The sequence below is a fragment of the Miniopterus natalensis genome, chromosome 10 (assembly GCF_054644295.1).
Source record: "Miniopterus natalensis isolate mMinNat1 chromosome 10, mMinNat1.hap1, whole genome shotgun sequence".
NCBI classification, from domain to species: domain Eukaryota; kingdom Metazoa; phylum Chordata; class Mammalia; order Chiroptera; family Miniopteridae; genus Miniopterus; species Miniopterus natalensis.
Genome location: NC_142090.1, coordinates 78,163,144 through 78,187,662, shown reverse-complemented (window position 1 = coordinate 78,187,662; position 24,519 = coordinate 78,163,144). Strand labels below are relative to the sequence as shown.

General features: G+C 51.8%; 1 protein-coding gene and 1 pseudogene across 1 annotated transcript in view; one reads left to right on the top strand and one right to left on the bottom strand.

Annotated features, from left to right (window-relative positions):
• PDE1C (phosphodiesterase 1C) overlaps nucleotides 1–24,519 on the top strand; it is a 288,209-nt gene that overhangs the window by 61,648 nt on the left and 202,042 nt on the right. The window contains exon 3 of the mRNA XM_087821246.1: nucleotides 14,846–14,896. Coding sequence (XP_087677372.1) covers nucleotides 14,846–14,896 — 51 coding nt within the window. The remainder of the gene's footprint in view (nucleotides 1–14,845; nucleotides 14,897–24,519) is intronic.
• LOC107544410 (large ribosomal subunit protein eL33 pseudogene) lies at nucleotides 5,302–5,633 on the bottom strand (annotated as a pseudogene).

Sequence of the window (24,519 nt, the reverse complement as noted above, 5' to 3'; positions counted from 1 at the left end):
GCGCCAGGCACCTCCTCTGTGCAGGTGCTGCGACGAAGTGGTCCACGGGTATGGAAGAACCTTGAGGCAGGAGAGCAATCAGAGACGGCACAGTAACCCCAGAGGGAGTGTGGCGGCTGGGACAGGGGACTGGGATCGTCCTGGCAGTGGGGGGGCTGGAAGGAGGCAGACAGGAGCTGGTGATGGACTCGGTGTGGAAGGCGAGGGAAAAGGAGTGAAGCATGGTGGATGCCCAGGTGCCTGGTCTGGAGAACTGGGCAGGTGAGGCAGCCGCGGGTGGGCGAGGGCCGGAGGGGCTTCGTCAGGGCCGCCTGACTGAGGCCCAGGCCTGCCTGGACGGTGGATTGCAGCGCAGGTGGGTGAATGCACAGGCGTGTCCAGCTGGGAGGGTGAGGGGCGCAGAGGGCAGGGCGCAGACATGGGCCGATGGGGAGTCTGCTGCCAGTTTAAAGAATGTAGTGTTGGCCGTGTGTGAGAGAGCGTGTGTGTGTAATCCGTCATTTTCTTTGTCTGCATCATGCCTCGCTTGAGCTCCTGACTTAATCGGCTTGACTTGTACAAATGTCACCATCTGGCACCAAGTCATGCTCCTTTTCAATCAGAAGGAGCGGAGTGATTCCTTTCAGAAGCGCAGGTCCCCCGACTGGATGCTTTCGCACTGCGTCAGAGCCAGACCCGCGTTTGTAACCAGCCTTTGCGTTATTTTTAAAGTAAAAACCTTATTTGGATTAACTATGAAACAGATTTCATGCAGGAGAAGGTCTCACCATTTCAGGGGCTTTGCTGTGCCCTGAATCATCGAAACGAACCCAGGAGCTGGGCATGCGTGTGGGGGACTTGGGGCCTATCCTTCAGGGGTGAGTGTAAGAGGATGTGGCTGTAGCGTTATCAGTCAGTGTCCTCGGGCATTTTATTAATAGCCTCGCAGCGCTGGGCAAACAGCACTGACGTGGTTTGGCAGGAAGTTCACGAAGCAGGAGTCAGAGCCTGCAGCAGGGGTTCCCGGAGGGTCTGCGGACCCTCCACGTCAGGGTCCGCTGGAAGGGAGCCAGGATTCTGTCAATTGGTCTGACATAGTCCTAAGAAATGGTTCACTTTTTTAAAAATCATCACCCAAGCATATATTTCTTGATTTTAGGGAGAGAGGAAGAGAGAGAGAGGAGAGAGAAACATTGATCGGTTGCCTCCTGCACGCTCCCTGATTGGGGATCTAACCTGCAACCCAAGTGTGTGTCCGGACCCGGCATTGAACCCGTGACCTTTCAGTGTACGGGACACACCTCCGACCAACTGAGCCACCCGGCCAGGGCAGAAATGGTGCACTTTTAACACCTAATTTGAGAATTGCTCCCACACGCCCGTGTTTCTGATTCAGACAGACCTCTGACTCCGTCTGCCACTCACTGGGTTCGTGTGGCCCAGGGTTACCGCCCCCTCTCAGCCCCGGACGTGTCATCTGTAAAATGAGGAGAGTAGTCGTGCCTGCCCCATAGGTGGGTGGTTGAAAGGATTTAATAAAGTGCTCAACACAGAGCCTGGCAGGCAGCAAACGCCCTGTAAATTGGAGCTGTTGTGTCATTTATCCAGCCTCTGCCAGGCCCGCTGACCCGGGCAGCTCCTCTGTCTTAATACAAAGCTGCAGAGTTTAACACTTGTGCCTGTGGCGGGGTGGCTGCATGTGTGCATGTGGCTTATAAAAGCTTAACTCTTTTATACAATTCAAAATCCTCCACATTTATATTTTGCATGTACATTCTTTATTAAACATTCTACCTTCCTGCGTGCATTTATCTTGGGCTCTGGGTAGGATTGTATACATAAGACCAGAGAGAGCACACTTTGCAGTAGACTTAAGGGATTGTCAAAGGCAGTCTGCGATGTGATGTTTGCCTCCTGAGCTAACTTTGGAGCCTCACTGCACAGAAGGTGTGACTCCACTATGCCTGAGACTCGATGATTGACTTATTTGTGTGCCTTGATTTCTTTCTTTATGTGGAAAGTTGAAATAATCTCGTGGGCTGTTGGGTGGATCCATGAGATGGCAGCTGTGAAAGACACTCAGTTCTTTAAAAGAAAGAGCGTTAGCCCTGGCTGGTGTTGCTCAGTGGGTTTAGCATTGTCCCAGGCACCAGGAGGTCACCGGTTCGATTCCCGGTCAGGGCACATGCCTGGGTTTCAGGCTCAGTCCCCCATAGGGAGTGTGCAGGAGGCAGTCAGTTGATGTTTCTCTTTCACGTCAATGTTAACAATCAATAAAAACATGAAAAAAAGAAGAAAAAAGAGCTTTAAAGAACTGTTGGCCCTTGACAGTCACTCCCAGACACGGGTATGGGCATCTTTTGTCCATGTTCCACAGCTGCGAGCAGCCGTTTCACCAGGCTGGTGTATAAGGGACCTCTCTTCTTTTCTCCAGCGTCACCTGTAGCCACTGAGGAGACACCCTCGCTTAGAGCGCTGGTGCCATTTCCCACGGTCCGAGTGAGGCTTGGACTTTATTGCTGAACATCTAGCATCTACCGTGCAGGTCAGTGCCTGCTTCTGCGGGCCTGCATCGCCCACCAGAGGTTCTCCCGGCCATATTTTGTAGCATTCAGAAGCACCACCTTCAGCGAAATGACTCAGGTTCTTTGCCTAAGAACTGTGGAACCTGAGGACCTAGGAGGAATTTTCTGTGCCCTATTCGTATCCGCTCCGTAGCATGCCCTGGCAAGAGGTTGTCCAGACCCTGCCTGGACAATTCCAGTGATGCAGGGGAACTTGTTATCTCCTAAGGGGGCCCACTCCCTTCTGGATATCTTGACTATTGGACATCTTTATAATGTTATATGAAAACATCAGACTCCCAAGAACTTCCATCCATTGGCACCTTACCACTTACGTCCAGTCGCTCCTCTGGATGACAGCCCTTCATATATGTGAAGACCGGATTCGTCTCTTTCACCGTGAACAATTCTGCTGAGACTCCCACCCAGTGTGTCTCATGCCTGTTCCTCCCATGTGCAGTAGCACGTACGTACACCGGGAGGGGGAGAAATGGTTACCTGCAGAGCTCGTACGTTACCTTTTGGAAATCTTACCTGTTCACGGCGGAGCTCACCGCCTCTGGAGGTTTCCTCTCACTCTGCAGTGACCTCCCACTTTGTTTCTATGTAATTCACTGGATAGGGTTTCTTCCAGGTTCTAGGAAATCCCTTCTTGAGCTGAATCAAGCTGTTGTTTCAACTTTACATGCTGTTTTCAGTCTCCATATGCTTACCTCTTGTCCCACCTGCCAGATTTTAGGCCCCCTTAAGGCCAGGGCCCCGGCTTGTACATATAAGTATTTCTAGTCCAATGATTTTCACACTCTTGGTGTTCAATGACTACGATATTGATTTGAAGGCTATTGGGTCTTCAATTCTAAATTCTCTCCCCTGGAGACCTCAGCCGTATGGAGTCCTTCGTTGTCCGCGTCAAACCGCTGACTCTTGTAGTCCCATTGCCACTGGATCCGTCTGTTGTGCACCTGACAGGGACCTCAGGTGCAGCAGGTGTAGTATAAACTAATGAACTTTCCCGCCCTCACCTGGGTCGCCCGAGCCTGTTGTGAATGACAAAACCTCTTTGCTTCCTCCGTGTTTATTTGCGGGATGAAGAATGTAGTCTCCTAACGTTCGCAAAGCCCGCCTTTGGCTCCGGCCAGCTAGTGGATGACTGGCGATGAGCCCATCTGAGCCCCGTCCTTGAGCATGTCCAGGGGAACCGCTTCTGGGGGTGTTTCGGGGATGGATGGGAGGGGTTTTTAGTCCCTGTATTAGAAACACTGTGTTAGTCAGGTTTCTTTGCAGCAGAACATCAGGAACCTTTAAAGTGCTAATGTGCCCGGCACATTTCCCTGGGGGGCGGCAGTTTGGAGGGTCCCCCGGCTGTCTGACAAGGCTCCCTTCCTGCGGGGGACTGTCTCTCGATGCTGGTCTCCCACAGGACGCTCAGTGGAAAACGGCACCCTGGGCTGAGGGAGCTGGTGACACGTGGGGATCGTAAACGTCCATAAAGGAAGAACTGGCGTGGGTTCCGTCTCCCATGTCCAGTGTCCGCGCTCGCAGACCCTGGGCCCAGCGTGCTGCCTCAGTGCAGGGTGCCCCGGGTCAGGCAGTCGGTTCTGGAACCCCAAGAGTGCTCGCAGGCCGGCTTCCCAGGGCGCCAGAAGCTCTCAGAACCAGCCTGGGGCTTGCCTTGTTTCTTGTTTAGTATTATTACCTGTCCCAGGCCCAGCAACCAGGTCTCTGGCTCCCTCTGTGCTCCATCCTCGGGTCCCCTGTGTCCACTTTTACATGTCCCCCCCTTTCTTGTCCCCCATCTCTGCATGAAGGCAAAACACAGCATTCATTCATTCATTCATTCATTCATTCATTCATTCATTCCACAAATCGGGTGTGGAGGGTGCTGCCTTCGGGCCCTGCGTTTAGGCTTCTCCTCCCACATTCCCATCACCTGTCAGGATGCAGAAGGAGCTGTTGAAAGCAGGAGCATGGTGTTATCTCGTCTTTGTGGAGGGAGCGTGTCTCATAGTAGCTTTTGTAAAATCGGTCTCCTTGGAAACCCACTGACGCATAAGCCCTCGTCTCAAAAGGCTTTTGTGATGTGCTTCATTCTACACCCAGTTCAGAAACCCTTGTGTCTAAGTGTCCTTCCTGATCGGGAATGCGACCCTTTCCTGTCCTCTCACTCATTGTCTGTATGCCCCAGAGTTCAGCGTTTCTTTCTGGGAAAGAAGGTGATAAAGGAAACTAGTACTGATTTGCACTCACAGCCCAATAGACTTGGCTCGTCACACCTGCTCTCAGATGCAGGTGTCATCACCCCCACATTTAAAGGCGGAGGAACTAAGACTTGGATCAATGTCTTCTCCCAGGAAGGAGACAGGATTTGAACCCAGGTCTGCTGACTCTTACTTTTAGCTGAGTGTTGTTGTTTTTAAGATTTTTAAAATGAATTTTTAGAGAGAGAGGAAGGGAGAGGGAGGGAGAGAGAAAAAAACATTGTTGTGAGACCGAAGGATGGATTGACTGCCCCCTGCATGCCCCCTACCGGGGATCGAGCCTGCAACCTGGGCATGTGCCCTGACTGGGAATCAGACCTGCAGCCTTTCAGTGCACAGGATCATGCTCAACCAACTGAACCACACTGGCCAGGGCTCTAGCTGAGCTTTGAAGGACTCCTCCAAGTGCACTCTTACGACCTCCCACCGCAACCACAATGTTTATTTGTTTGTTTTATAAGAGAACAAATCCACTTTTATTTATTCACTTTTCAATACGTTTAAATCCTTGAGGGATAGAGCATCACACAGATTCTGTGTCCATGGCCTTAGCAGGAAGATTGCTTTGGAATTTGGCACAAACCTGTCCACTGTTTCCATGAGTACTGGTTACCTTTCCCCAGATGACTTTGGCTTTGTCCGGTTTGCCACCAGGAGGCGCTGTGTTATCCTCTGCCTTGTACACATGAGCACGTCTCTTGCCCAGATGGAATTCAGTTTCATCTTGAGCACAAACACCTTCAATTTTAAGGAGAGCTGTGTGCTCACTCTGGTCCTGGAGACCCCGCTTGTAGCCGGCACAACTGACCTTGGACCTCAGCCTTCCAGGCATGTCTGTCCTTAGAGAAGCCCTGTCCCAGCAGCCTCCCCAGGCTCCAGGATGGAGGAAGGAGCCCAGCCCCAATGCAATGCTCTTGAAGACCTGACTTCCTTCAGATCTGTGTGTTGGAGGGGGACTTTGTGTTGCTATTTCTGGTGTGCAGTTTGGACCATTTTGAGTCCACCCCAGAGCCAGTTCCCATGACAGGTCAAGGAAAGTGTGAATCATTGAAAACCACAGAGAATTTCAACATCCCATTTGAAACGAGTGCCGCCAGCTTCCTCCCACTCAAAAACATCACTCAAGCCGCGAGTCTCTGAGGGCTCAGAGGACTAAGCCCAGCTGTCCCCTCCCTCCCTGTGTGCCTCAGCCAGGGGAGACAGGCACCACCTGTATGTGGAGCCTCCTCTTACAGTGCTCGTTTATAAAAAGTTCTTTGTCTCAGAACGGTTTGTCTGAAGAAGAGATCACACATATGTCCATTGGGCAAGAGTGTCCTGCTTGTGTGATTCGCGCCAGACCCGCTCTCCGTCCTCCTAACTGCCACCCCCACCCCAGTCTGCCTAAGAGACTGTCTTGCCTCTAGTTGTCCACCAAGAGTCACTAATTTGTGTCAGGCACCCTGGATGCCAAGACCTTGCTTGGGTCATCCATCACCGTCTCCCCGCCACTCGTCCCTATCAACTCTTGTATCCTTTAATCTGACTCAGTGTCTCCAGTCCCCTCAGCCTTCCTTCCACAGGGCCCCATGGACCCTCGTATTTCCCTGAGAAAATAGGAGAAATCAGAAGAGAATGTCCACGTGCTCCCGCGGGCACAGCTGCCACCTTTCCCACATCTGCACTCAAGCTCTGCGTCCATACCCAGCACTTCCCGTGTCTCCCCATCTGCTCCCTCCCGGCCCAGCGGAGAGACCGAGTCTGAGGCCACCCCCCCCTCGGGCAGTGGACCCGGTGTCCTCTGAACTTTTCTTACAACCATTCCCCCTCCACTGCATCATCTCGCCAGCATGTGAACACACTCTAATAGCTTGTATCTTAGAAAGAAAGAAAGAAATCCTGTGTGGACATAGAACTCTCCTCCAGCGATGGCCCACTTCTCAGACCTCCTTTGTGGAGAAGTTCCTCAGCCAGTGTTTGCACACCCTGACACAGCTGCCCCTCTTCAGCCTGTGCCAGCCCCACCACAGCCCCAGTGGCGATGCTTTTGGCGAGATCGCCTGTGACGTCCCCATTGGCCGAAGTCAGCAGCATTTGACACAGTTGCCCACTATGCCCTTCTGAAAACCTTCCTTCCCTTGGCTTTGAGATGCCAGTCTCAGCTCCTCTTTAGTGGAGGCCTCTTCTGAGTTTGCTGTGCTGCCTCCAGGTGGGGTCTCTGGGCTGCTTCTCCATGTCCGCTTTCCTTGTCAGTGAGCTAGGACTGCAAACACCAGCTGTGTGCTCGCTCAGGGTTAGGGGTGGGGTTAGGGTTAGGGGTTAGGGTTAAGGTTAGGGTTAGAGTTTAGGGTTTAGGGTTAGGGTTAGGCTTAGGGTTAAGGTTTAGGGTTAGGGTTAGGGTTAGGGTTAGGGGTTAGGGTTAGAGTTTAGGGTTTAGGGTTAGGGTTAAGGTTTAGGGTTAGGGTTTAGGGTTAGGGTTAGGGTTAGGGTTAGGGTTAAAGTTTAGGGTTAGGGTTTAGGGTTAGGGTTAAGGTTTAGGGTTAGGGTTTAGGGTTAGGGTTAGGGTTAAGGTTTAGGGTTAGGGTTAGGGTTAGGGTTAGGGGTTAGGGGTTAGGGTTAAGGTTTAGGGTTAGGGTTTAGGGTTAGGCTTAGGGTTAAGGTTTAGGGTTAGGGTTAGGGTTAGGGTTAGGGGTTAGGGTTAGGGTTTAGGGTTTAGGGTTAGGGTTAGGGTTAAGGTCTAGGGTTAGGGTTAGGGTTTAGAGTTAAGGATTACTATGGTCTGAAATTCTCCCCTCGCTTCTAGACTCATACCTCTAATTGCCTATTTGACATCACCCCTTGGATGCTAATAGGCATCTTAGAAGGAACGGAGCCAAAACCTGTCTAGTCCCGTCTCCCTAACCTGCTCTTCCTCAGTCTTTTCTACTCAGCAGCATCTCCATTATTGCACTTCTTTGGGCCGAATGCTTTATAGATGTCCTTGACCTGTCTCTTTCCCTTGTATCACACACCCTACCCCCACTCAACTCTGTCAACTCCACCCTATAATCCCGAGTCTCCTCCTTTCTCACCACCTCCAGCTCTCGCCTGTGACCCCCAGTCACCATTTTCCCTCGAACGAACCATCGCTGTAGCTTCTTAACTGGTCTCCCTGCTTCCACTCAGCAACTCTGTTTTTTTAAAATTGAATTTATTTGGGTGACATTGGTTAATAACATTATATAGGTTTCAGGTGTACAGTTTTGGGGTCTCTAAGGCCGTCATGCCTTTTAGCCTAACTGGCCATGCTTGGGGTCCACCGTCTGGAAAGGGAGCTGGGTGGGCCATGGGGGTCTGGGAGGAGCTGCTAACCAGGGAGCAGGGCAGAACTGTGGGGCAGAAGGGTGAAGCATCTTAATTGGCACCTTCCACGGAACAGCAGTTAAGCTCTCGGATTTCCTCCCTGTGTTCTGTTTCCCTTGGCTCCGGTGGCCCCAGCTGGAGCCCAGACAGAACTGAGTTGCCGCTGGGGGGCTGTCGCCATGGTTTCCAGGGGCTCCCAGGGTGGCAGGTGCAGGACCTGAATCCTGCCTTCAAGGTGGATGACGGCTGCCTTGAGGGCCACCAGGGAGGGCCTAGAAACTGCCGCTTAGCAACCGTTCCCCTCCCAGGACCTGGCGGGCCTGCGGAGGAACGCACTTCCCCAGCTCCCTCTTCCCTCCGACCCCCTTTGTTTTTAAGCTTGGACTTCAGGGAGTTGGCTGCCAGGGGTTCTCCTTGGAGACCCTTCCCTCACTGCCTCCACCTACAGGTGAAAAAGTGATTCTGATGGAAAAGAAAGTTGAGACTATGAGCCTGGAGAATCCAGTTCTGATCATCTGTGTGTGTGTGTGTGTGTGTTTATTTCAGAGAGAGGAAGGGAGAGGGAGAGAGAGAGAGAGAGAGAGAGACATCGATGAGAGAGGGTCATGGATCTGCTGCCTCCTGCACGTTCCCTACTGGGGATCGAGCCTGCAACCCCGGCATGTGCCCTGACTGGGAATCGAACTGGTGACCTCTGGGTGCGTGGGATGCCCCCCAACCAACTGAGCCACACCAGCCAGAGCTCCCTTCTCTTTTTCTGGGAACAGTCTTCCTGGATGGTTTCTTCAGGGCCCGAAGCACCTCCCTCTTCCAAAACAGCAGCAGGCAGGTGTTTCCAAGGTTGGTTCGGAGCTTGGTCACAGCCTGTGAGCTGGCTTCAGCTTCCGCTGCTGTCCTGGGAGTTCGTGCCACATGCCTTGGAATGCTGCCTCGTCCGCCCTCGGGAGGGAAGGGCAGCCCAGTGGCAGGGCGACCCCCTGGGGCACAGAGTGGCGTCACTGCCTCTAGGCAGTGGGGAGTGCCAGGGGAGCCAGGGCCAGAAAGGAAGAGCCGCACAGCCTGCAAGGAGCTCGTGATCCTGGAGAGTCCTCCGTATGGGGGAGCAGAGACACATGCCTAGTCCTGCTGTGCCCGCCCAGGGTCAGGGCTCAAGCAGGGGGTCGTCTACCCACTGTGTCAGGGGAGCCGAGACGGAGGCCCTGTGGCCCCTGGTTAAAGAGTCATGGAGTCTCCTCGGCTCTGGTGTTAATTCCTCCTGCACTTGAATGTCAGGACTGTGAATTTTGCCCCCCCCTTCCCGTGTTGAAGCCCTAGTGCGGTGGTATTAGGAGGTGGAGCCTTGGGCAGGTAATCGGGCCTTGAGGGTGCAGCCCCCATGATGGGATTAGTGTCCCTATTAGAAGCGATAGCCCTGAGAGGTAAGTGTTGTGATGTGTTCGCGTGAGGAAAATGACTCAGAGGTTTGGTAACACAGCAGAGGGGCCAGGCTGCAGGTCAGGTCAGTCTGAGTCGAACCCGGCAGCCTCTCCCCCTGCGACGGTGGGGAATGAATGGTGTCAGGGGGATGGGAGTGGATGGCAGAGGCCACTGCATCTGGGCCCTGACACATGGGTGGGCATTTATTAGCTGGAAAAAGTGGAGAAGGGACATGAAAGTCAAGGCCAGGGAGTGAAGAAGGCTTGGGGTAGGAAGGCACCCAGAGTGGGGGCCCATGGAAGAGAGCTCAGGATGGCTGCGTGCAGGGGTGTGGAGGGAGGGGCAGGGGCGGGGGCTGGAGGGGAGACTGGGGCGGCTTCCTGTAGGGACGGCCTCCGGGAGACTGCAGATGATATAAGACAGGACAAGGCGGAGTGCCTCCAGGGGCCAGGCAATGACACAAACTAGAGAGGTCAGTTAATATTTGCTGAGGGGCCTTTGGGCCAGGCATCGTTCTGGGACCTGGGGGCACAGAGAGTAAGACTGCTGGGGGCTGCCTCCCCCGAGCTTACAGAAGTGTGTTCATCCCGGGTACACACAGGTGCCTGGGACGGGGTGGGGGTGGGGTCAGGAAGTCCGTACGGGACATGCCAGGGGGTTGAGACCTGAAAGCCGAGGAGGCTGCTGTGCCAGGGATGAGACCTGTAAGAGGCAGGGTAGTGTAGTGGTTAAGAGAAGGCCCCTGCCCTGGCCCATGTGGCTCAGCGGTTAGAGCTGTTCCCAAAGGAATTCCGATCACTTACTTTCAAGCAGTGTCCTTGCCAAGCCCCATATACCTGCCTCCAATTCCTCTCAGATGGTCCCCGAACTTCCATCCAGCTTACAAGACGCCTTGCCAAGCCGAGAGCGAGCCTGTAGCTGGCCGGCAGGTCGCACAGCTCTGCTTCCAGAGGGAGGAGGAGAGTGCCCTGTGGCACGGCCAGCCTCCTTCCCAGGGCCTCTGCGACTCCTGACCAGCGCCCTCCGCCTTGACCAGCCCTTCCCCCGGCAGCTGTGCGTGCCCGGCCCCGTGCCAGGCTGCAGGGAAATGGTATGAGGAGCCCCGGCCAGTGGGCATCTGAGTTCCTCGCCCAAGGACGCCGCGTCCAGCGCCTAGTTTGACTTGTCTCATGCATCTGATGTGTTCGGCCGGCAGCCGTTGTTAACGATGCTGTGATTTATGTTGCTGGACACATAGTGCTGGCAGCACACGCCTGGCAGGGTGTGTGTGTGTGTGCACATGCGTGCGTGCAAGCTCTCACGAGCTTGAGGCACTGCTAGGAGCTTGGTTGGAAAAGGAGGTTCTGTGCCCTGGCCGGGTGGCTCGGTTGGTTGAGCATCACCCTGTGCACTGAGGGTCGAGGGTTTGATTCCTGGTCGGGGCTCATGCCCAGGTTGCGGGTTTGATCCCCGGTCGGGGTATGTACAGGAGGCAACCGGTCGGTGTTTATCTCTTTCTCTCTCTCTCGCTCCCTTTCTCTCTAAAATCAATAAAAACACCTGGGAGCGATTCTGAGCTTCACCTCCTGCAGTAACTGGGAAGACGCCCAGAACCTCATTCCAAGGCTTTTTTCTTCTCTGGGAGCCCCTTGTGCCTGGCTTTCCAGCCACCAGGCTTCACAAAGGACCTCACCTGGGGAGGGTCCCAGAGCTTGTGTCAAAGCAGCAGGCAGCAGCAGGCAGATTTCCTGCGGGAAGCCCGGCCCAGCTTGCTCACGGTGTGTTTGCCCTGGCACCCAGCACCCCAGCTGCATTTACACTCACCCAGGTGCCAGGGCTTTCAAAACAAGGGTGGCAGTGTTTTTGGTGCTGGTTTTGGTTACAAAGCAGTGCGCACCTGCTCAGGCCACCACCACAACAGTTTGGGCCACCCTCCCCTGTCCTGACGGCCCGGAGTATTTGTGGCTTAGCTGGGACATCAGAGCTGCCTTCTTTGCCTGGGGTCAGGGTGCCCATTGCTTCGAGTTAATGTCCTATCTCGCCTGCCTCCCTCCCACTCATCTCCGCAGCAAGCCCTTATTTCAAGATTTGTTTCTGGACATTTTTTTGGGGGGTGGGGAACATACAACACACATACCAGGGAAACACTTCATTTAGAATGTTCTTCTCAGATATGAGTGTAGCTTCTGAGGGAGTTGATTGAAACCTAGGGTCCTGTCCCCACTTGCAGGGGCTCTGATTTAGTGGATCAGGGATGGGACCAAGGAACCTGCGTCATCATCATCATCACATCACTATCATCGCCATCATCATCATCATCACATCACATCACATCACATCACATCACATCACATCACATCATCACCATCATCATCATCATCACATCTCATCATCACATCATCACATCATCACCATCATCACCATCACCATCATCATCACCATCATCACCATCATCATCACCATCACCATCATCATCACATCATCACCATCATCACCATCACCATCATCATCACCATCATCACCATCATCATCACCATCATCATCACCATCATCACCATCACCATCATCATCACCACCATCATCATCACCATCACCACCACCATCATCACCATCACCATCACCATCATCACCACCATCATCACATCATCACCATCATCATCACCATCATCACCACCATCATCACATCATCACCATCATCATCACATCATCACCATCACCATCACCATCATCATCACATCATCACCATCACCATCATCACCACCATCATCACCATCACCATCACCATCATCATCACATCATCACCATCACCATCACCATCATCACCACCATCATCACATCATCACCATCATCATCATCATCACCACCGTCACCACCGTCACCTTAGTCAGTCCCACAGCTGATCGCACTGGAGTAAACCCAGACAGAGAGGCGCAGCGCACCTCCCGGACCTGCTCAGGTGTCCGGGCCGAGCGAAACCCATTGTTGCCGCCCTTGCAGAGTCCGGCCTGGCACCAGGCTCCCAGGCGGCGCTCAGCATGAGGAGGGAGAGTGTGTAGGGAATCCTCAGCTTGGAGCCTGTGACAGAGACGTTCTGGGAGATACAGCGAGCTGAGAATAGTGGGGCCAGGTCTTCGGTACCAGGCCAAGGCAGTTGTATCTTGAAGGTGCTGGGACATCACTTGACAGGGAGTGTGGCCTGGTCTAGGAAATAACGCCGGTAGCAGGGCTCCAGTGCCTTCTGGGCAGGGACACCTCTCCTGGCGCTCCACTGGCCCAGATCTCGCGCCCAGCCTCTGCCGGCGTGACTCGGATCTGGGTCAGCGAGTCCCGCCCTCGGATGGGGCCCGCCTGTGCAACAGTGACAGTAACCGCACCGCACCTGCCTTCCCGCAGGGAAAGCGGCCTCTCCGAGCTGGGCGCGCTGGTGGTTGCCGGTGTTCTCAGCGACTGCACTGGTCTCTGTGATCCTACCTTAAAAGTAGCCCATCTGTTTCTGCAGCAAATAATTTGGAAAAACACACACAGCCCTTGTTTTATTTTCTTACTTGAGAGCTATGGTGTCTAAAGAGGAAACACTTTGGACTCCAGATCAGGGAGACTCATACCTGTACCTAACCTGGGCGAGCTCCTGCCTACCCCCCCCTTTCTCACTTCCCGTCTGTCGTCTGTCTGTCTTTCCCTTTGGTTTTTTGGGTTGCTGGGCTGAGATCCTGGGAGCAGGGCGCAGTGTCACCTCCCTCTGCTGGTCGTTTTGTATAACACCTTGCTTGTAAAATGCAGGGAATGGAGACCTTCGGGCAAGGCAAATAACAGAAACACAGAAGCGGACTGAGACCAAATCCCTTCATTTAAAAAAAGGTGACCGCAGGTAGCAAATTTTAAAACGTTTACCTTTGTGAGAGGGCGGGAGGAAGCTGTTGATTCCCTCCCGTCTTGCGAGACGATGGGATGCCTTTATGAAGCAGCTACGTATTTGTCCCGCTGCTGCGACCTCTCGTGTGTTCACGGTTACACTAGGAATCCTCTCTGTCCCGCCTGTGAATCAGATGCTTTTCCTAAACTGACATGAACAGGTTTTTCCAGCTCATCGCTTTGGGGGTTCATTCAGGTCGATCACAAATAGACATAGTCTGTTGACTGCGTATACACAAAACAGCCAAGGTGTAACCTTTATGGGCAGTGAAAGTGATATTTAAAGTGGGGAGAGCCCGGCCGGGCGTGGCTGAGCGGTTGAGCGTCGACCTAGGATCTAGGCGATCAGGGTTCGATTCCCGGTCAGGGCACATGCCCGGGTTGCGGGCTGCAGCCGATCAATGACTCTCTCATCATTGATGTTTCTAGCTCTCTCTCTCCCTCTCCTTCCCTCTCTCTGAAATCAATAAAGATATATTAAAAAAATAATAAAATAAAATAAAGTGGGGAGACTTGTGTTCCCACTTGATAACTGACCTCTGTGTTAGTCGCAAAGATGGTGTTTGTAAACCCAGGGGACATTGATGACGACGCTCTCGCCTGAAGAATCATGTAGAGGCTTTTCCGAGGACGGGAAACCGTCCTGATGAGAAGCTTTAGGGGTAAGGTCTTCCCAAGCGGTTCTCTGGAAAACTTCCTGGATCCCCCGTTTTGAGGCCCCCTGTTAGTGCCTAAATATAAATCCCCTTCTTAATAAAAACTAACCTTGTTGTCGCTGACATCCTGCCTTGGCGTTGTCCCTATCCATCTGAGCAGATCGGACTTCCCGCAAGTGGTTGGGGTACAGTGTGTGTTGAGGGACGGGATGGCCTGAGGGGAGGGAGCTCGAGGCAGAAGGACAGACGTACACTGGCCGGGACCCGGGGCTGCATGGCTCTTGCTGAGGGGACACAGGCAGGTTTGTTCGCCCAGGCGTCGTGAGCTCCATGTTGTCTAGGTTCTCTCCAGCTTCATCCAGATTTTCTAATCAAACCGATGAGGACAACGGTGAGGCTCAGCGGCTGAGCATGATCCTGAGCACCAGGAGGTCGCCGGTTCGAGTCCCGGGCAGGGCACAGGCCCCGGCTGCGGGCTCGATCCCCAGCAGGGGGCGTGCGGGAGGCAGCCGATCAGGGACTCTCATCATTGATGTTTCTCTCTCTCCCCCTCTCCCTTCCGCTCTCTGAAATCAGTTAAAAAAGTTGATGAGGACATTTGGCCTCAGGTATCTAGAGCAGCCCTGGGAATACAGACAGAGCAGAAACGAAGTTGCTTCGATTCTCTCCCAGAGACTCGAAGCCAGAGCATCAGTGGTAGGTTCCCCCTCAGCTCACACCCCTGCCCCCTGCTAATCGCATCTGTTTTGTTTTCTTCCAGTTGCAAATGAAGCCGGAGACAAGACCGCAGGGCCGCTCACCCGCTTCTCCCGCTTCTCCCGTGAGTAACCCTCCCCTCCCTCCTGGGCTCCCCCGGAGGCCTTTCCCCTGCCTGGGTCCCCCTGCAATCCTGCCCAGTGCCCCTAAACCCCGCCAGTAACATAGGAAATGTCCTCAGCGGGTTCACAGTCCCTTCAAGCCTGATCCTGGGCGACCTGGTCCTTGCTGTCGCCTGTTGAACCCTTAGAACCGCTGGTCGTCTGGCTGTCCCGAGCTCCTCTATTCCAAGTGAGGTCCTGGGAGCAGAACCGACGTCGCCTGGGGCTCGTTAGAAATGCAGAGCCCGGGCTCACCCGACCTGGACCAGGATCTGCAGGTTACCAGATCCTCAGGCAACTTCTGGGCACATCTGAGTTTGAGAATCGCTGGGGGGTGGGGATCCCCTGAGTGCCCTGTGGTGGGTGGGCTTCCGATGAAGACAGAGAGCAGAGTAGGCGAAAGGCTTGCGGTCGTAAGGTCCACGCTGTGATAGCATCATTGCCACCCAAAGCGGATTCATGGGCCTGCTCCAGTGGCTCTACCTGAGTCAGGCGACACCGTGGAGCTCAGAGAGATGGGGGTTTCCCTCCGGCACAGGGATACCCGCAAGGGCCTCGGAGCTCCCCGCAGTTCCACGGGACTCCTTCATCTCCAGGCCTCGATCCTAACCCGAGAGTGGGAGTCAAAGCCTCCCAGTGTTTCCTGTGCCGGTGTGGGCGGCGAGTTACACGCCAAGTTCACAGACACCCGGGTCCCACGGAGGGAGAGGAAATACCGAGACCGAGCGGGGTTGGGTGCCTCCCCCACGGCCTGGGCATCTGTGGAGAAAGGGGAGAACTGAAACCCAAATAGATGGGTTTTTATATCCAGCACAGTCGCTGCTGTCTGGCTTTCACCTGCACTCTGGGCCTGGCTGTCCCATCTGAAAACTAGGAAATTCATGCCCATCTTCCCTCCTTTATAAAAAGTTGCTGTTGCCTGGTCAGTGTGGCTCAGCGGCTGAGCATCGACCTAGGATCCAGGAGGTCACGGTTCGATTCCTGGTCAGGACACATGCCCCGGTTGTGGGCTCGATCCCCAGTAGGGGGTGTGCAGGAGGCAGCCGATCAATCACTCTCATCATTGATGTTTCTATCTCTCTCTCTCCCTTCCTCTCTCTGAAATCAATAAAAACAGTAAAAAAAATTGCCACCTTTGGAAGTCCTGGCCCGAGAGCCACTTGGATTCCCTGCCATAGGACTACATCTCGAGTAAGGTTGAGAGTATAATTTCTCTATCTACAGGGCATCTTCTAAACTCTGCCTTTTGGGGAGGCCTCCGCACTTTGGGGTTGGTTCCTAGAAAGGATTTTTATAGACCTGTAATAACATATAATCATGAAAGAGCCTTAAGTGCTCACGTTTTAGAAACCGTGGCATGGAACAGTCTTCTCACAGGCCCCAACCTTCCCGCCCTCCCACCTGGAGTCATTATTTCCAAAGTCAGTATTTCCTCCCACAGCGCAGAGAGCATGACAGACGAGCTCTCAGTCCCTGCCTGTCTTTGTGTCCTGAGCAGGAGGCCGGCAGATCCATGAGCTGGAAGGTCACGGCCATGCTGGGCCCGCTGCAGGGCACCCACCCCTGAGGGCACTCCTGGCCCCCTGAGTGTCATCGCCAGGTGTATGTGTGGGGGGACCTCTAACCGGGCAGCCAGGTGAAACCTGGGGCAGTTGGTCCCCTCACAGAGAGAAGAGGGAGACTCCTCTTTAAGTGGCTTCCACGCCTCTCAGTCCTGTGACTGGGTGGGGAACACGGTTTGTCCACTGGAAGCTTATTAGAAGTTAAGTGAAGACATGAAGGGGGAAAAAATAGCTCGGTAGGAAAAAAGTAATTAATGGCCAACCAATGAAGTCGGCCTGATTCTGAAAAGAAAGGAAAAAAAATCTGACGTAGGGCAACGTTCCGGGAAGAAGTCGGATGGTGCATTAGCTGCTGGGTCCTTTTGGAGGGAATACTGGAGGGAAGATTTGGGTGGCTTCTAGGAAGGGAAAAATAATTCTCACTGACACGTCATCACAGTGAAAATGACCTTGATGGAGTGTGTGGTGTGACTGAGATGGTCAGTTTGGGAAGGTTGAAGGACTGGGGGATAGGCTTTGGTTTGGAGGCTGGAAGATGAAGTGCGGATGTTGGCCATGGGGGATGTGAAGGACCAGGGTCCAGGGACCCCGATGGGCCAGGTGTTAGCCTTTCAGTGGCTGGATGAGGCTGGGATCCCTGAGGTGGATATGGGTCCCCATAGCCTGGGATGAATAATGCGAAGCACCCAGCCTGCGCCCTGGGAGTGCTCAGTAAGCGGCCGGTTGTCCTTGTGCATATTCTTGCCCTGAGGCATCATCTCCCTCCTCCCTGCTCCCTGCTTCCCCCTCTTCCTTCCCTCCTTCCCCATATATTTTAAAGACTTTTCTGTGCCTGGCCCTGGAGATGAGTAAGTCAGTCTTCAAAGAGCTCGCGGCCTGATCAGGGAGGCGGAGAAGTGAGTGGCTGTAATGGTGCGTGGAGGAAAATGCTCGCGATCGGTGCAGATGCCGCGTGAGCCAAGGGGCATTGGGCCTGGGGTAGGCGTGGAGTCAAGGGAGTCGGGAGGAGACGAGCAGGGCTGAGGCTTGGGAAGTGAGCGGGTGTGTGTGTGTGTGTGTGTGTGTGTGCGCACAAAAGAAGGAAACCTCTCATCTTAACAAAAACCCAAAGCCCTCCAGGACCATCCGGGTTCATCACGCTGAGTGAAATAAGTCAGGCAGAGAAAGGCAAGGACTGTGCGTGGAATCCAGAAAACAAAATAAAAGCAAAACCCATGCGGCATAAAATAAGTAGAGCCTGGTTACCGGGGTTAATAACACCGTATTATATATTTGAAAGTGGCTGGAGAAGCAGATCTTAAAAGAAAAAAAGTTGTACCTGGGGGGTGATGGATGTTAACCAGACTTACTGTGCTCTTACTGTGAATTATTTCAAAATGTATACACATTTCAAGTCATTATGTCATACACCTGAAACTAACAGAATGTTACATGTCAGTTATATCTAAAGAAAACCAAAGCCACCGCTACCACCACCAACAAAACCCAACAACAGAATTACCCCAAACCAAAAACCAAACCCCAGTGTAAGTTTTCAAGAGGCCACTTGTAGTGTTCAGACATGGCCACAGGGTGGCAGCAAAAGCCCAGCACTGACGTGTATCTGCTTCAGGAGCCTGAGCAGCGGCCCCTCGGTGCAATGGACTGAGCCCTGTGAGGACAGCCCCGGGCATCAGGCCCCGGGCATCGGGCGGGCATCGGGCATCGGGCGCTGGGAGAGGCTGTGGGGAGGGAGGCATCGCACCCAAAGCCTGTGAGCAGGGCAGCTCCGTTCTGGAGGTTTGATTGCTTCCCATGTTCGCAGCTGCGGTTTTTGGAACCTATGAAAGAATTGCCTGGCGTCCAGGTCTATGTCCCCAAAGCCATAGGGCGAGTCAGGAAGGGCGGGCAGGACGCAGAGCCAGTGGGGCGCGAAGCTGAAGAAAGCCCAGGCCTGATCCAACCGGAGCACCTGGAAGGAAGGAAAGCTGATGGGAAATGTATTCAAGCGGCGGATGCGTTTCCCACAGCCTCAGCAGCAGGTATCTTAGAAACAGGTGAAAGAGTTCACCTTGGCAGGACGTTTTGGGTGCAGGAGCGTAGGAATGAGGAAGTCCCAGTCCTTTCCCTGAAGGAGCTTACCACCGACAGGTGGTCCATTGTCTTTATTTTTTTTATTTTTAAAAAGTATGTTTTTATTGATTTTTAGAGAGAGAGGAAGAGAGAGGAATAGATAGAAGCATGGGTGAGAGAGAAATATCATCGATCGGCTGCCCCCGGCTCGCCCCCTACTGGGGCCTGAGCCCGCAGCCCAGGCATTCGCCCTGACCAGGAATCGGATCGGTGACCTCCTGGTTCGTGGGTCCACGCTCAACCACCGAGCCACACAGGCCAGGCCATTGTCTATATTTTATCACCAGCAATGGTTAGTATGGGCCCACATGAAAAAGAGTTCTTCTCCATGACGAATCTATTACCCCAAAGCCTCTCTCTTTCTGGAACTCTTGATTAAGACTCCGCATCTCCAAGCGATTGCTTTCAGACACTTTTATTGTTGATCACAGCACACAAACCATCGGAACACGTCTAGGGTGAACACGGCACGCTCTTCCGCACGCTCAGAGCTCTTTCGTACATACGATCTCACTGAATTCATTCCCACCGAGTTTTCATAACGAGGTGGGGACTCAGTCCCGGGACTTCCCAAAGGAATACTTGGCAGATTCACAAATGAATCATGCGGCAGATGGCAAGACTTGGAGTTTCGCATGCTTTGCAGACATTAGCATACTTCAAGGCAGTTATGCGTTGAAAAATTTTCATTGAATGATGGGGGTGGTGGTGTCTGAATTAGTGAAAGTCTAAATTGTGGAAAACTTAAAAAAGATGCTATCTTCTAACTCTCAAGTACCTAAGCGACACTAACTGTGAACAAAGTGTCTGGCAAGTAGATTTCACTCTTAATAGGCAGGCTTCTTTTTTAATTAGTGTACTAAATGGACGTTGTCAGAGTTCCCGAAGGCAGCCTCCCTTCAATCTTGTCTACATCATTACTCTACTGAACAGACTCATTCGTTTGATGTCTGACAAAGAGTAATGGAGACCTTTCCTCCTGGAATTGATGGCCTCGCTACATCGGGATCCAGGGCACTAGATGAATTTCTAAATGGACTCTGAGAATCATGTAGGAGTCAAGGAAGACAGATGCGAGGCTTTACTCTGAAGCAGGGTGGCACCATTCCTCCTGCCTGAGCTTCAGGCTTGGGCTAGGCATTGCTTATTGTGATAACTAGCTGTTTGGGTATCGATGTCAGTCTTAATCTTGGTTCTTTCTGCTGAATTTATCTGGCAGCCCAAGTAGACAGTGAGTGAAACCTGCAATGACCCTACATACCTTGCCTTTTGGGAGACAAGCTCTGTATGGATTTTTTTTTTTTTTTTTTTTGCATTCCAGAGTGGTTAAACCAGGGTTAAATCCAAAATAAAACCCCAAGGCCTGGCTGGGTAGATCAGTCGATTAGAGCGTCGTCCCAATATGCCAAGGTTGGGAGATTGATCTCCGGTCAGGGCACAGACATGAATCAACCAATGATGCATAAATGAGCGGAGCAGCTAATCGACGTTTCTTCCCCCCGGCCCTCTCAAATCAATAAAAAAGGAATAAAATTAAAAAAAATGGAACTCCAAACAAAATATGAAATGAAACACCATCCTAAAGATGTAGGGGAAAGGTAGCCTTCTGAAAAATGATTTTACAAGGAAGTCAGAAGAAAAAAATGTAAATGCTACTTTGCATTTTCTATAAGGAGCGAGAAGATAGAGCCCCGTAGGAGACAGAAGGAGAAAGCATAAGAAGAGAAGCAGGTTGATTTTGAGTTAAGATACAAAGAGAAGTAATGCAAAAAAAGTAAGTAAACAATATAGGAATGAAAATCTACACTGAAGATAGAAATGACACAGAAAAATTTAATCAACGATTGGAAGACAAACTTGAGAAGCAGTGTCTTAGACGGTAGATTAAAATAGGCTTGAACATGGCGAGGGAAGAAAATAGAGGTCAGAGAAGAAAGAACCAGCCTCACTAAATGAATCATACATATTCTGAGACTCAAGCCAACAATTGGAACAGAAGCTGCATTCAAAAGTGACGTTGAAGACAGCCTGCCTGAACAGGAGAAAGCAAGGCCTGAGTTTGCATATTGAGAGGGCTCATTGTGTTCCAGATAAATAAATTAAAAAACCGGTAAAAATAACCCACGATTACATATAGGCTAACAAAATTTTTGAAATGCAAAGGTAAGGAAAAATGTTTGCCTGCAAAGGAGAAAAAAACGTATCAGACTCGGTTCCTAATACTCTCTGACAGCATATAAATAGCAGAAGATAATTTAAAAATATGTTCAGAGCATAATGTAAATTCAATAAATCTGTACCTACGTCGTTGTTCATGTGTATTTCATTCACCAACATGTCATCCTTGGAAAGAATTATTCAAGGATATACTTCAGCCAGTTGAAACATGAATCAAAATAAATTCTGGCGCTGGCCTGGTGGTGTAGTTGGTCGCAGAATCGTCCCTGGGCACCGACAGGTTGCGGGTTCCATTCCAGGCCAGGACACAGCGCCAGGTTTTGGGTGTGATCCCCAGTCAGGCGCGTGTACGAGGCAACCAGTCAATGTTTCTCTCTCCCATCGATGCTTTTTCCTTTTTCTCCCTCCCTGCCTTTCTCTCTAAAATCAATAAAAACATATCCTCAGGTGAAGATGAAAATAAATAAGTAGATAAATTCTGTAGAGCTGCTGTTCCATAAAACGTCACTATTGAATTTTTGATTTCTTAGAACAGAGAATCACTGAAACTAGATTATAAAAGGGAAATTTACAATAAGCTTACAACCGAAAATTTCACAGACTTTTCATAAATAAAAAAAATGAAGTGAATCCAGCCTAATCGTTGTGCCTTTTTTTAAAAAAAAATCAGGAACCTTGTTGATAAAGCCCTTGTGAGATTTAAACGGGATCACGGCCTCACCGTGGGCTCCTCCTGCCGGCAGTTCATCTGCTGCCACCATCAGACACGCCTCACAATGAATCTGGAGTTATTCCCGATTCAGGTTTTTCTCAGCTCTTGTCTCTTCTCAGCCGTCAAGGTCACCTTGTATTATTCCCCCCCCCAGTCGGAACTTCCCTCTCTAAAGGAAGCTGCGAACTGCTTTCATGCAAGAGGACCGAGCGAAGCCAAGGCTTTCCCTCGCAGCAGACGGGGTATCTCATTTCTTATGTAGAAGGATGTCTGTTTGGTAAAAAATGCAGAACCTTCTGCTCGATCTACTCGACGTGTATGTGTATTTGCTCATAAATAAAGTGCAAACTACGGTGCGTCACCCTGAGCCCTGGGGCAGGAGAATGAGAGTCTTGGGATGCGGCCACCTGTCGTTTCCCAGCCCTGGGACCTAGGTTACCTGGTCTCCCGGAGCCTCCGTGTCCTGGCACACGACAGTGTTTCCGTAAGACTGGCTTCAGGTTGTTGATTTACGATTAAATAAGGCAATGAGGGTGGGGGCATCGTGCCAATGCCCAGCACAGCCCAAGCACTGAGCGACATGTTGGTTCCGTCTGCATCCCAACACTGGTTCTCCTGAGACGCTCAGGGGTGTGGATGCTGCGACCGGAGTTTATGGTTCTGGAAGCTCTAGGATCAATCCGGGGGGCTCACGGGGTCCAGGGAAGGTTGTGTTTGTGAAGAGAGGGGAGAGGGTCCGATGCAGGGACAGAGGGGAGGTAACGGGAAAGGAGAATGCGTCGGGCTTTGAAGGGGAGTCAGGAACAAGGGGAAGGAGAGAGGCAGGCTGGGGGGGGGGGGGCTGAATGAGCTGCTCACCTCCCGCCCCTGAGACATGTTATTTTTGGTACCCGAAGGCGTAGTTTATCTGTGGCTTCCCTCTGGGCTTCCCTCTGGGCTTTCGGAGGTTATTGAGAGAGGCCTGTGTGAGTGTCTTTTTCCACGTTTCTGCTTCTATTTCGTCAGAAGCATTTCGTGCTTTCCAAATCAGCTTCAAATGAATGGAGCGTGGGGATTTTTATTCTTCGTCTGGCCAGAGCAGACCCGGTCAAGGAGGAGAGGGCTGCGAGAGGCTCGGTCAGAGGGAGCTGGGGTGAGCCCCGGCAGGGGGCGCTGTCACCCTCCAAGGCAGGAGCCAGCGGCAGATGGGATCTGGTTGTTTCCCAGGACACCGAAACCCTGTGGAAGCTCCATCGTTGGGTACCTTTTGGGCCCAGCTTCACATCCTCGTGGCTCATTTTGTAAGCTGTTGGGAGCCCTAATAGAGAGATAGCTTAGGTCACATGACCCTTTTGATTCACTGGCTGAGAAAATGGTAAGAAAGCTGTCAGGTGCTTTTACATGAATTTGAAGTTTATTTATTACATCTACAAATACTTAAAACCTAGCCATATGTATGTGAGACTGTGATTTTGTCTACAGGTAAAATGGATCTGTGGGCCTCTTCATATAGCCCTGCTGTTCCTCTTGGGTTTACCACTCCACAGCACGCCGGCTTCCTTTCTGAAACACGGATCTACACGGTCATGTCCCCACAACCTTGCTTAACAATCTTTAGCCCTTTTTTGCCTACAGAAGGAGTTCTAAAATAATCAGCATTTGGTTCAAGGCACTTTACAGTTGGCCCACCCGCCCTTTGGCCTCATCGCTGGTCACTGCCCCCTCTCGCTCTGCTCTGGCCTTAATTAACAAGCTGCTCTGTTCCGCCTCCGAGCCTTTGCAGGTGGCCTTTGCACTGTGTGTTCTCTCTCTTCCCTGCCCGCTGAAGATCTGTCCCCTGCTTTAGACCCATATCGGACATCCCGTTGCCTGTGTGGCCTGAGGTGGACTGGGGGAGGCCTGCTCTGCCTCCTACAGCACTGTGTTTGCTCTTAGTTATGGTGCATTGCCCATTTATTGTGATTGCTTTTGAGCTGACTAGTTCCCAAGGGAAACATTCTCATTTATCTTTGCATTTCAAAGCCCAGAGTGGAACCTGGCGTATGAGGGGATTAATACATGTATACTGGATGAATAAATGGAAGAATGAAGGGAAACTGTAAGGCCTTTCCTTAGTAGAACCAGACCTTCATTAATAGGACCAGATTTTATTAAGATAGATGTTTAGGACTTTTTAAGAAAAGATATGTTTTTATTGACTTTAGAGAGGAAGGAAGGGATAGGGAGAGAGAGATAGAAACATTGCTGCCTCCTGCGCCCCCTGCTGGGGATCAATCCTATAACCCAGGCATGTGCCCTGACCAAGAATTGAACCGGTGACCTCTCAGTGCATGGGTCGATGCTCAACTACTGAGCCATACCTGCTGGGCAGATATTTAGGGCTTTTAAAAAGCTGTCTTATATTTCTGGAGTTGGGAGGTGTTGGGGTGTGGACTCTGGCTTGGTTGGTTTGCATTTGAAAAGCATGCCCCCGGGGGGCTGGAGGATTCTTCCTGAAGAGCTGAGAGGATGGGGGGAGGTGGGAGATGAGGGAGGCAGGATGAGGGATTACCTGGCTTATCAAATCCTGTTTTGTGATTTCATGTCTGCCTTTCACCCTCATCTTATATGTTTGAAGTGTCTGAAGGACAGGATATCAGCAAACACTCAGTGTAATTTCCCTGGGCCTCATCTTCCAGAAGAATGAACCTGCCTATAGCTAGTTCTAGTTCTGAGAGGTGGGGCCCCTCTTCAGGGTGAGTGTTTCCATGGAATGGAGTCTTGAAACCCGGGCCTTGGGCAAGCTGAGTTCCTAGGGGAGACTTGTATCCAAACATCTTACCGTTTTCTGAAATAGTAGCCCTTTGTGTACTTTCCAGTTGCTGAATAAGTATGTTAATAAATACCCACAGCTCTCCCAAGAGTTGGAGCTGATCACCACTGTTTTAAGACAGACTATATAATACCCATTACACTAGCTATGAGTCACAAGATTCAGAGTATTGGTCTATTTCCTGCATATAAATTAAAAAATTAACTTTTTACTCTATGAGTT